Source organism: Macaca nemestrina, chromosome 13, assembly GCF_043159975.1.
Source record: "Macaca nemestrina isolate mMacNem1 chromosome 13, mMacNem.hap1, whole genome shotgun sequence".
Taxonomy (NCBI): Eukaryota; Metazoa; Chordata; class Mammalia; order Primates; family Cercopithecidae; genus Macaca; species Macaca nemestrina.
Genome location: NC_092137.1, coordinates 49,244,714 through 49,258,222, shown reverse-complemented (window position 1 = coordinate 49,258,222; position 13,509 = coordinate 49,244,714). Strand labels below are relative to the sequence as shown.

Genomic DNA, 13,509 nt, shown 5'->3' with positions numbered 1-13,509 from the left:
GCAGAGGTTGGAAACAGGCAGAAGACAGGAAAATGTGGGAAAGTTTGGAACTTCCTAGAGACTTGTTGAATGACTTTCACAAAAATGCTAAGAGTGATATGAACAATAAGGTCTAGGCTGAGGTGGTCTCAGATGGAGATGAGGAACTTGTTGGGAACCAGAACAAAGGTGACTATTGTTATGTTTTAGCAAAAAGACTGGTGGTGTTTTGCCCCTGCCCTAGAGATTCGTGGAACTTTGAACTTGAGAGATGATATAGGGTATCTGGCAGAAGAAATTTCTAAGCAGCAAAGCATTCAAGAGTTGACTTGGGTGCTGTTAAAGACATTCAGTTTTATAAAATAATCAGAGCATAAAAGTTCAGAAAATTTGCAGCCTGACAACACAATAGAAAAGAAAATCCCAATTTCTGAGGAGATAGTCAAGCTGGCTGCATAAATTTGCATAAGCAACAAGGAGCCGAATGTTAATACCCAAGACAATGGGGAAAATGTCTCCAGGGCATATTAGAGATCTTCACAGCAGCTGCTCTCATCACAGGCCCAGAGGCCTAGAAGGAAAAAGTGGTTTCATGGGCCAGGATCAAGGTCCCCATACTGTGTGCAGCCTCAGGACTTAGTGCCCTGTGTTCCAGCTGCTCCAGCTGTGGCTGAAGAGGCCAAGATAGAGCTCAGGCCATAGCTTCAGAGGGTGCAAGCCCCAAGCCTTGGCAGCTTTCACGTGGTGTTGAACCTGCAGGTATACAGAAGTCAAGAATTGAAGTTTGGAAACCTCCACCTAGATTTCAGAAGATGTATGGAAACACCTGGATGCCCAGGCAGAAGTCTGCTGCAGGTGAGAGGCCCTCATAGAGAACATCTGCTAGGGCAGTATGGAAGGGAAATATGCAGTGGGACCCTGACACAGAATCCTTACTGAAGCACTGCCCAGTGGAGCTGTGAGAAGAGGGCCACCACCCTCCAGACCCCAGAATGGTAGATCCACCAACGGTTTGCACCATGTGCCTGGGAAAGCCACTGACACTCAATACCAGCCCATGAAGACAGCTGGGAGGGAGGCTGTACCCTGCAAAGCCACATGGGCAGAGTTGCCCAAGATCATGCGAACCCACCTCTTGCATTACTGTGACCTGGATGTGAGACATGGAGTCAAAGGAGATCATTTTGGAGTTTTAAAGATTTGAGTGCCCCACTGGATTTCGGACTTGCATGGGGCCTGTATCCCCTTTGTTCTGGCCAATCTCTCCCATTTGGAATGGCTGTATTTACCCAATACCTGTACCCCATTGTATCTAGGAAGTAACTAACTTGCTTTTGATTCTACAGGCTCATAGGCAGAAGGGGCTGGCCTTGACTCAGATGAGAGTCTGGATTGTGGACTTTTGAGTTAATGCTGAAATGAGTTAAGACTTTTGGTGGTCTGTAGGGAAGGCTTAATTGGTTTTGAAATGTAAGGACATGAGATTTGGGAGAGGCCAGGGACAGAATGATATGGTTTGGCTCTGTGTCCCCCACCCAGCTCTTATCTTGAATTTCCATGTATTATGGGAAGCACCCAGTGGGAGGTAATTGAATCATGGGGGCAGGTTTTTCCCAAGCTGTTCTCAAGATAGTGACTAAGTCTTATGAGATCTGATTATTTTAAAAAGAGGAGTTCCCCTGCACAAGCTCTCTTTCTTTGCCTGCTGCCATCCATGTAGGATGTGACTTGCTCCTCCTTGCCTTCTGCCATGATTGTGAGGCCTTCCCAGCCACATGGAACTGTAAGTCCTATTAAACCTCTTTCTTTTGTAAATTGCCCAGTATTGGGTATGTCTTTATCAGCAGTGTGAAAAGGGACTAATACACTAGTCTGTGGAATAGTTTATATAAGATTGGGATTTTTTTGTTCCTTTGAAGGGGTAGAATTTACTTCTAACATCATATGGTACTGACCTTATTTTTTAGTGGACAGCTGTTAAATTACCAACCCAATTTGTTAATAATTACAGATTTATTCACTTTTCTATATCTTCATGAATCAATTTTTGTAAGCATATATTTCTGTAAAAATTATCCATGTTTTCTGATTTTTCAAATCTGTTAGTCTAGGTGTAATATCTCATGCCTGTAATCCCAGCACTTTGGGAAGTCAAGACAGGTGGATCACTCTAGTTGAGGAGTTGAAGACCAGCCTGGGCAACATGGCAAAACCCTGTCTCTACCAAAAAAAAACAAACAAACAAAAACAAAAGTCAGCCAGGTGTGGTGGTGCATGCTGTAGTCTCAGCTGCTTGAGAGGCAGGCTCAATTAAGCCGAGGAAGTCAAGGCTGCAATAAGCCATTATTATGCCACTACACTCCAGCCTGGGTGACAGAGCAAAACTGTCTCAAAAGAAAATAAAAGTAATGTTATAAAATTGTTCTTAGAGTTCTCTAATTTAAATCTGTTATATCCATAGTTAAGTGCCATCTTTCAGGCCTCTAATTGTTTGGGGGCTTTTATTCTCTCTCAGTTTTTACTCTTTGCTGATTATGAACAAATATTCTTTCTAGTCTTAATCTTTCCAAAGAACTAGCTTTTGGTATTGTTGATCCTCTTTATTGCTATTTTTAATTCATTTTTTCTTATCTTTATTCTTTCTTTCTACTCTTTTAGGTTTCCTCTTTAAATTGCAAATTTAAGTCTTGCAATGTGATTTTTATTTTTTATAATTTACAAATAATTTTACATATTTATGGGGAACATAGTGATGTTTCAATGCATATAATGTAAAGTGATCAGAACAGAGTGATTAGCATACCCATCATCTCAAACATTTTTCATTTATTTGTGTTGGGAATGTCAATATCCTTCTTTTTTATTTGAAATTATATATTGTTAACTATAGTCATCCTACAGTGATATAGAACACTAGCAATTATTCTTCCTATCTAGCTATAATTTTGTATCCTTTAACAAATCTCTCCTCATCCTTCTCTTCCCCATACCCTTCCCAGCCTCTAGTATCCTCTGCTACACTTTGTACTTCTATGAGATCAACTTTTTCTAGCTTTGATATATTAGTGAGAATATATAGCGTTCAACTTTCTGTCCCTGGCTTGTTTCATTTAACATAATGTCCTCCGATTCCACCCATGTTTCTGCAAATGACAGGATTTTATTCTATGGCTAAGGATTTTATTCTGTGACTAAACAGTATTCCATTATGTATATATACCACATTTGCTTTATCCATTCATCTGTTGTTGGACAACTAGGTTGATTCCACACCTTGGCTATTGGGGTAGTGCTGCAATAAACATGGAAGTGTAGATGTCTCTTTTTTTTTTTTTTTTTTGAGACGGAGTCTCGCTCAGTTTCCCGGGCTGGAGTGCAGTGGTGCAATCTCGGCTCACTGCAAGCTCCGCCTCCCGCATTCACACCATTCTCCTGCCTCAGCCTCCCAAGTAGCTGGGACTACAGGCGCCCGCCACCACGCCCAGCTAATTTTTTTTTTTTTTTTTTGTATTTTTAGTAGAGATGGGGTTTCATCTTGTTAGCCAGGATGGTCTTGATCTCCTGACCTCGTGATCCGCCCCCCTTGGCCTCCCAAAGTGCTGGGATTACAGGCATGAGCCACCACGCACGGCTGATGTCTCTTTGATATAGTAATTTCCTTTCTTTTGGGATCAATTCCAAGTAGCAGGATTGCTGGATCATATGGTAGCTCTATTTGCATTTTTTGATGAACCTTCATACTGTTTTTTATAGTGTCTCTACTAGTTTACTTTCCCAACAACAGAATTTAAATGTTCCCTTTTCTCTTCATCCTCACCAACATTTGTTATTTTGTTGTCCTTTTGAGGATAGCCATCCTAATTTTGGTAAGACAGTATCTCATTGTGGTTTTAATTTGCACTTTCCTGATGATTAGGGAACATGTTTTTATATATTTGCTGGTCATTTATATGTCTTCTTTTGGGAAATGTCTGTTCAGATCATTTGCTTGTTTTCTTAAGCAACTTTTCTGTTGGTGGTGATTTGCTGAGTTTTTTTGCTGTTGATATGTTTCAGTTACTCTGTCAAATGAGTAGCTGGCTAATATTTTCTCCCATTCTATAGGTTATCTTTTCATTCTGTTGGTTGTTTTCTTTACTATGAAGAAACTTTTTGGTTTGATATAATCCCATTTATTTTTCCTTTTGTTTCCTGTGCTTTTGAAGTCTTACTCAGAAAACCTTTGTCCAGACCAATGCTCTGAAGCACTTCTACATTTTCTTCTAGTAGTTTTATCATTTCAGGTCTTACATTTAGGTATCTGATTCATTTTGAGGTCATTTCTATATGCAATGAGAGGTGGGAGTATAGTTTCATTCTTCTGCATAGGGATATACGATTTTCCCAGCAGCATTTATTGAAAAGACTGTCCTTTCCCCAGAGTGTTCTTGACACCTTTGTCAAAAATTAGTTGGATGTCAATACATGGATTAATTCCTGGGTTCTCTAATCTGTTCTTCTGGTCTATGTGTCTATTTTTGTGCCAATACCTTGTTGTTTTGGTTACTATAGCTTTGTAGTATATTTTGAAGTCTGAGAATGTGATGCGTATAGTTTTGCTCTTTTTGCTTAGAATGCTTTGGTTATTCAGTATCTTTTGTGGTTCCATAAAATGTTAAGATTTTTTAATTTCTATCAAGAATGTCATTGCCATTTTGATAGGGATTGCATTGAATCTGTAGATTGCTTTAGGTAGTATAGTCATTTTAACAATATTAATTATTCTGATCCATGACTATGGGATGTCTTTACATTTGTATCTTCTTTAATGTCTTTAATTAGTGTTTTGTAGTTTCCCTTGTGGAGGTCTTTCATGTCTTTGGTTAAATTTATTCCTGGGTATTTTTTGTAGCTATTGTAAACGAGATTGCCTTCTTGATTTCTCTTTCAGCCAGCATGTTGTTTATGTATTGAAATTCTACTGATTTTGTATATTAATTTTTTATCCCACAACTTTATTTAATTCATTTATCAGTTCTAAGAGGTTGTTGATAGAGTCTTTAGGTTTTTCTATATATAAGATCATGTAATCTGCAAGCAGGGACAATTTGCCTTCTTCTTTTCCAATTTGGATGACCTTTATTTCTTTCTCTTGCCTACTTGCTCTGACTAGAACTTCCAGTACAATTATGAATAAAAGTAGTAAGAGTGGGCATTCTTGTCTTGTTCTAGTTCTGAGTGGGAAATGTGAAAGCAACAGTAAGATGTTAATTGTGGTGCAAAGTATTCTAAACTTTATTATACTCTCATTTACTTTATTTCTAAAATGAAAATTTATCAAATATAATGCCTTTACCCATGTTTCTGATTTAAAGGAAATGTACACATACCTTCTGAATTTGTTAATTAGAACTAGATCAACAAAGTCATAGTGAATTATCAGAAGGTTGCTGGTTGAAATAAGCCTTCTATAATAAGCAGAGTTTACAATGTTAAGTGGTAAATCCAGATTTCTTCAGTAAACATTCAAATAAGTGTAGTTCTCTATAACAATCATTTTCAGTGTTAAAATTATAAGAGTCCATGAAACCATTTTAGTAAACCCTTTGCTACTAGTAGAAAGCTCCTTACCCATGTTAGCAATAAACTCAAAGAGAAACTTAACCTTATAACTGCAAAATAGCATGGTAGTGTAGGCTAAACTTAAGCTGTATCTAATATGAAATTATAATGTCTAACTTAATGTTTACCTCCTCGAACACCTCTATCAACAGTCTTTGATTTTACCAATGTTTCTTATTAAACAACTTCCAAGTTTAAGTTCTAGCAAAAAATGGAATAAAAATTATTGGGTTCATAATTTTCTGTTTCCACAATTCTATTTTTCTTTTAGTAGTTTATTGCATTGGAAGCTTAGCTCATTAATTTTTAATCTAATTTTTTGCTTTCCTTTCTGGTACAGTAATTTAAATCTATAAATTTCTGTTATAGGTAGCAATTTACCTATATCCCATGAGTTTAATATGTTGTATTTTCATTGTAGGTCAATCCAAATAATTCCTAATTATAATTGTGATTTCTTCTTTGACCCATGTATGACTTAAAAGGGTGTGTGTTTGTTTGGTTGGTTGGTTTGCTTTGCTTTGCTTTTGGTTTTTCCACATGGGTGTATGTGTACTAGAAGAGGAGAATTAATTATATTTATTACTGATTTCTAAGTAATTTAATTGCATCATCACCAAAGAAAGTAATTTTTTAATACTAATTTTCTTTGTAACCTAGTTCTTGGTCAATATGTTTTTAGTGTTCTTTATTGACTTGGTGGGGCTTCTAGCCATTATGACAACCCACTTGTAATTGTTTCCTGCAAATCTCATGTTGAAATTTAATATCCAGTGTTGAAAATGTGACCTAGTGGGAGGTGACTGTGTCACGGGGGCAGATGCCTCATAAGCGGCTTGGTGCCATCCTTACAGTAATGAGTGAATTCTCACTCTATTAGTTTTCACAAGAGCTGATTGTTGAAAAGAGCCTGGCATCTCCCTTCCCTTCCTCATCCTTCATCAATTGCCATGTGATGCCCATTCTCCTTCCCCTACTGCCATGAGTGGAAGCTTTCTGAGGCCCTCGCCAGAAGCAGTTGCTGATGCCATGCTTCTTGCACAGCCTGCAGAACCATGAGTGAAATAAAGCTTTTCTTTATAAATTATTTAGTTTCAAGTATTACTTTATAGCAACACAAATGAACTAAGACACTCACCTATTCAATAAGAAACACTAATTTCTTCATTCACTATTCCTTCTTGCATTTGGTGCCTTCCTCCTGGATTAAATTTTCTTATCCTTTAAAGAAATTATTTTTCTAGAAGTTTATTCATAGCTAATTAAATTTGTTCTGAAGTAATTTTGTTTTACCCTCACATTTGAGTAATTTTCTACATTGTAGAATTTTAAATTGGCATTAATCTAATAATTTTGAAGACATTTTTACAAGGTTTTCTAATTATTTTTTATTTGAAGGTAGTCTATCTTTTCCCCTCCACTTGCATTTAAAATATCTTCTTTAATGGCTCTACAGTTTTAATTTATAGATGTCTGGCAGTGGATTTGTGTTTTCCTCCCTGGGATTTGTTGAGCTCTCTGGATCTGAGGATTTATATCTTTTATAAGTTATAAAAGATTTCTGGATGTTATTTCATTGTAATTTAAATTGTTGGTTCTCCATTTTCTATACCTTTCCAGAACGTGTATGAGACGAAAACGTATCTTTATAGTCCATCCTCCACATTTCATTTCATGTGCCAGTTTGGTATCAAGATGTAAATCCCTTAGCCTCCAAGTTCACAAACTCCCCCAGGGTACCTTGGTTTTAGTTTACCTGCTTAGAATTCTGGTTTGCATTCACCACTGCTCAGGGTTCCATCTGGTATTCAGCTGCTTTACTTTGAGCCCCTGGGGATTTCTCATATCCTTGCAAGCTCTACTATGCATTTAAAATAATATTTGTAATGTTTTATAGAAGACTTATGGGTAATTTTTCGTGAAAATATCTTCAGATTATCTTGTTTATAACATTTCAGGAAACAGAGGTCAATGAAGATTTTAAGCGTCAAAAATATTTAATTATGTTAATAAGCTTGAACCACTTAATACAGACATAGTCCTTGAAAATTTTAGAAAAACATGCACACTGCTGGGGCTGAATCAAATGCTTTCTAGTTGACGTTCTTAAATAGAAGAGTTTGTTATTCAAGACCACAGTCTCCATGCATCTCATTAATTAATATTTTACTTTAATGTTTCAATTTCCTTGAAACTTTTAGAGTGTTGAGTAGTTTAAAGCAACTTTATTATCTTCCTTTATTGGTTTATTTTCATCATTATTCTGTCCTGCGTTAAATAGGAACAAAAGGAACTTGTACGTATTAACTAAGGTTGTGAGTACAATTAAGGTAGGGTGTTGAGCTAACTTCGATTCATTTTGCATGCATATTCTAGAATTAGATAATCTTTTGTTATCTTAAATTAAATCACCTTTTATTTAAATGGCTTAATAAAGACAATGCTTTTAGTATGATCTAATATTTTTGAGGCTTGGGTTCAAAATTCATCTACTCTTGACAGTATTTCTGTTATATATTTGTGTACTTTGGGATCTTTCTCATCTTAATCCTTGTAAAGAATTTATTGCTATTATATCAACTGTAGCCCTCAACTGTTTTCTGGCAATTTCAAGGTTTCTGGAATTGCCTTCACAGCAAGTATATAAACTCCTCCAGGGCAGCAACAGCACACAAGGTTCTCTCTGATTCCTCACCATAGGGTTGGTACACCTAGCAGCCAAGCACAAACAAGGTGAAAGAAAAGACCTGATTGCCTGAGTAGCAGCTCTGTCTGAAACAGAAATTTCACCAACACCAATAAATAATAGAAGGTTAAAACAATAAAATATTTATGAAACTATCCAAGTCCATGGTATTTGATTATAATTCCTCCTCGCAGACTGCCTTATAAAAGGATGTGTTAAAGACAAAAGAAAACCAAATCCCTATTAATCAGTTACAAAGCAAGAAAAAGCCAGAGGGAAGAAGGCTGGGGAAAGAATCATATTCTTATTATAAAGATTTTCAAAGGGTCAACTGTAACTTCAACCTCAAACCTAGAATTTTCAGAGTGCTCAATAGCCATTCAATTCAGTCATTCAAATATTTATTGACCATCTATCACGTTAAGCACTGCTCTAGGCATTTAGTATACAATCATAACAAATCAGGCAAACATTTTTGCCCTCATGGAGCTTGAATTCTAGTTATGAGAAAGAAACAAATAAATGGATACACAAATAAACAGAAGATGTAACATGTCAGAATTGCTATGAAGAAAAATTTAAGCAGCGGGAAAGAGGGTCTGGGCCAAGTTTGGGAGATTATCATTTTAAATAGGTGGTTAGGGAAAGCTTCACTAAAATGGTAACATTTGAGCACATGGGGTTCTGAGATAACAACCCATGAGGATATCTGGGAGAGAAATGTTCCAAACAGAAAGAACTGCAAATGTGGAAACATTAAGCCAGAAAGAACCTGGCATGTTCAAGGAATTGCTAGAGGATGCTGTGACAAGACCAGAATGATCAAAGGGTAGTTGTCAAAATTGAGAATGCAGGGTCTATGGAAATAAAGAGCAGAAAGCTCTTGTAGGGCACTGAAGGCCTTTGTAAACAACTTTGATTTCTCCCTTAGTGCAATGAGGAGCCATTGGAAGGAATTTTGAGGCAAGTGTGAGACAAATATTTTGAGCAGAAGAAAATGGCAAAAGCTGAAGGCAGCTGAGGTTAAGAGAAGACTTTTTTTTAGATGAGAGACATTATGGCATGTTTTTATATTAGTAAGCCGAATCCAGGAAAGAAGGGGGAAAAGGTAAATGAAATGTGTCTAAGAAAGTGGAAAATTGTCATAGTGGTTACTGAGACTAGCAGAGAGGGAAAGAGACCTAGTGTATACTGGAGAAGCTATTCTTAGGACCCTGGACAGTTCACTCACAGTACCAGGAAAGAAGGCAATGTGTGTAAAGCACAGGTGCAGGCAGGTTGATCAGGCAGTGAGCCCTGTGAAAGTATAAGGACATTTTCTTCTATTGATTTCATTTTCATCTTGGAATAGGAGTCAAGGTCAGCTGAGAATGACAATAAAGGAAGAGGTAATGGGGGTTGGAGTAGAGAAAGAGAACAGGCCTCACACAGGGCTACAGAAGGCAACATAGGGTAGTGGGAACAAGCAAGGTTCATATTCCATCTCTGTCATGTATCAGCCATGTGACCCCGGGTAAGTTTTTTATTCTCCCTAAACTCTAGTTTCCTTATGCAAAATGGAAAGAGTAATAGTGCCAGTATCACTACTTGTAGACAGGATGAAAAGAGAGAATGTAAAAGCAAATTTCAACATTACTTTATGGCAAGCACTTAGTATATGTTAGCTGTTTGCTGATATTAATACATTAGCAACTCAATTACTTACTAATAAATAGGTTGTGATATTTTGTTTCTACTCTCTTTGCAGGAGGTTTGTCCTCACCAAGCTTCGAGTCATCCAAAAAGGTGCATTTTCAGGATTTGGGGACCTGGAGAAAATGTATGTACCTGGAACTGCTGTGAGTGAATGCCTCAAGGGGGCTATAGGGAGTAACTTCAGACCACATCTAGTATGATTATCTGCACTTAGTAGCCGAACTGACATGGTCAGCCAAACTTTCTGCATCTCCTCACATTTTATTGTGTTACCATGGTTCCTAAATGATAGTGTGGAGTCTTTCAGTGAGGCCATTGAAATGAGCAAAAGAGCAATCCAAGCAATTTTTGTCATTTCTCAAATAAGGGGTTGCTCCCAGAGTACCTGTGAATGGAATTTTCATAAACCAAAGCCTCTTTTTTTTCTGCAGACATCCAATCTCTTTCAAAGATACTTTCTACTATTTATGATTAATTTTTAATTGACAGCAGGACTTAACATTTATGCTGTAGAGATTCTCTAGATTTCTTGTTTCCAAGGTATATATGCAGGCCAGTAGTAATTGATATATAAACATTTCAAAGTACTAGAAAAGTTTACAGCACTGATTAAGATTTCCTTTGAAGAGAAGCCCCCTTTGTTACTGCAGACATTCAGTTCACATTGGGGGCTAGTTTAATTTAGAGTTTTTCGAAGACATGGTTTTCTCAAAGCAGTGTGCAGTAGTAAAAGGCAGAGCAAATCCTCCCACACTTAAAGTAATCCTCCCTCCCTTTTAAGGCTCTTGGTACCACCTCCTGGGCATTCAGGGCCGGGGAAATACATTCTTCTCTGCGGTGAGACAGGCAGGATTCATGACTTTAACACCAGTGAGTATAGCAATGAATAGACAGAGTATATACAGAAGGGAATGAAAGCAAGGCAAGAAAGAAAACCTTTAGTTCATGTGTTTCATTCTTGAAGTCATTAAATTTATCTTTTTGGTTATTTTATATCCCTTTAAGAATAGTACTTCCTGGAGTTTGAAGAAGCAAAAAAGGAATCCATTAACAAAAGAATCACAAAGTATAGAAGATGTCATTATGTTCCAGCAATTAAGCCACCTGCTTAAAGGAGGGTGGTCAGAATCCTGGTTTCGGTGTTAGTTTTAATATAAAATTACTCCATAACCTTGATTAAAGCATTTTACCTTTCAAGGCCTTGGTTTCCTCCTCTGTGTATTAAGAGAGGAGTTTTTAAAAGGGGCTTGTGTGATTTCCAATTTCTATCCCCATGTTGGAGGAGAGCCCAATTTAAGACCTGTAATCTTCCGGGTTTACCTCACTGAGGACATTCAACTATCACAGGGATTAGAAGATGGGGACACAAACCTGAACAGAGTTCACCAAGGAAACCAGGGAAACAGTAGAGTTGGCGAGCTTTGTGCTCAAGATGTATTCCTGGATGAATTCACCATTCCCTTGCCTGGTGTTAACGTAGACGAAATGACTATTGGATATCCCTGTGTCCCTAAACATCACTATAAGTTCTTGGAATTCTAAAGACAGACATTTCAGATGTCACAAATAAGCTACTTTAATCAAGTTTAATCCAGCAATGAATGACCCCTCATTGGGTATTCAGCCTCAAGCAAGACCTTCCTGTGACGATATGAATGGTTGAGCTGAGCTGACAGAGCAACAATCCAAGAGACACAGCAGCTGGCTCAGTAACACAACTTGCCCAGACACGGTTGTACATTTTTACCTCATGTCTTCATTAATCAGCCTGAACTGACACAGTGATATGCCAAAATAAAATTGGTCTTTTTTTTATATATACCAAAAGGCTTCAAAGCATTTTCTAGCAGAGGGCCCAGCACTGAACTGAACCTGAGGAGACTTGGGTATTCCTCAGTCTCCGTGCTCACCTTTGTCCATTGTCTCACCTTACACTCTTGGTCACCAAGAAGTTCTCATCTCCTTTCCAGACTTATCTCCTTCACTTGTGTTCTTCTAGTTGTTAATCAGTTTCCTGAACTTAATAAATATTGGCTTTTTCTTCAGTATCTCCCTCTCCACAAATCACAAAGTCCTTTTCATTCATTCTGCACATGTGACCAACTTTCACCTATCCATATTGGAAAGAATAAAAGAAAAGTTTTCTGTATAAATTCTACCTTCCTATTATGCTACCTTTTTCTCTCTTCCCCATCAAGACCACTGTGTTGAAAGAGTTGCCTACATTCACTACCTCTCTATCCTCTCTTTTCAATCACTTCTTAGCCTGCCCACTCACTATTTGGCCAAAAATTCTTCAACACTATTAAATTATTCTATTGAAGATCTCAAAAATACCATCGCTACAAGATCCAATGACTTCTACTTTATCCTCTTCTACTTACCTTATATGTAGTCTTTAAATTTCATTAATCATTAATGTCATTCTCCTCAATGTCCTTTCCCCACTTAACTTCTGGGATACCACACTCTCCTGCCTCCCTATTAACCTCCCAGATTGCTCCATATCCAGTTCTCTTCATCTCTCTTGTTCTTCAACTGCCCTTCAAAAATTTAGGTATTCTAGGGCTCTATTTTTGGCCATTTTCTTTTCTTCTAGCTCTACCCTCAAATGACCAGTTGTCAGATAATGTCTTATTACCAGGGTTCCTAAACTTTCATCTGCAACCTCCACCTCTCTTGTGAGGCCATAATTCTTGTTTTGAATTGGAAAGATGCCTAAACATCTAAATTTGAGTGAACTGCAAATACCTGAAATTCAACATATTCAGAACTAGCTTATCTTTATTTTTAAATTTCTCATCTTCCCATGTTGCCCAGTGAATAATGTCACCATCTGCCCAGGTTCCCAAACAAGGAAAATCCAGTCTCCCTTGACTCGGGTGCATTCTCTATCCCTTATGCCAAGGTGCTCTTCCAGTCCTACTGACTGCCTCTCAGATGTACTCTGATATCCAGCCCTCTTCTCATTCCTGTTGCTATTAGACCCAAAGTCTCATCAGCACTACATAGCCTACTGTATGAAGCTTCTATGCCTATCCCAGCTCCAATCTTCCTGCCACTCTGCTGCCAGACTTGCACTGTTCAAATTCTCTTGCAGAAGAACTTCTAGGGATCCTCCTCGCTACAGACTTAAGTCATAAGTTCCTGGCACAGGAATCAAAACCCTTGATCTCCCACCATATGTACTGTGTACCTTACACTCTCACCAGGTGGAACAATTTTCTATTCCCCAAGCACTATTATTACCAGACATCATATTGCATATTTAGAATGTGACAGCTTGTTCTTTGGACAATGTCTGGCACATAAAGGGATCAAAAATAATTGCAGGGGAATGAATCAACAAATAAACAAAGGAACAAAATATACTTTCACACTGTTCTTATGTAGATGCTGTCCCTCTGTCTAAAATTTCACTTCATAAAATCCTGCTTGTCATTCAGGGACCAGATGAAAAGCTTACTTTTCTACAGAGCTTTTCCAGAACTTTCCAAGTTCTTCCAAACCATAACCCTGTATTCATAATATTAACAGCACATTTATCA

The 13,509-nt window shown here is 37.6% G+C and overlaps 1 protein-coding gene and 1 long non-coding RNA gene across 4 annotated transcripts in view; one reads left to right on the top strand and one right to left on the bottom strand.

The window, feature by feature from the left end:
* Positions 1-13,509, bottom strand: part of LOC105465007 (uncharacterized) — a 400,763-nt gene that overhangs the window by 180,874 nt on the left and 206,380 nt on the right. The window lies entirely within an intron of this gene.
* Positions 1-13,509, top strand: part of LOC105465008 (follicle stimulating hormone receptor) — a 189,238-nt gene that overhangs the window by 80,584 nt on the left and 95,145 nt on the right. For all 3 annotated transcript variants that reach the window (XM_011713183.2, XM_011713185.2, XM_011713184.2), the window contains exon 2: positions 10,014-10,085. In XM_011713183.2, coding sequence (XP_011711485.1) covers positions 10,014-10,085 — 72 coding nt within the window. The remainder of the gene's footprint in view (positions 1-10,013; positions 10,086-13,509) is intronic.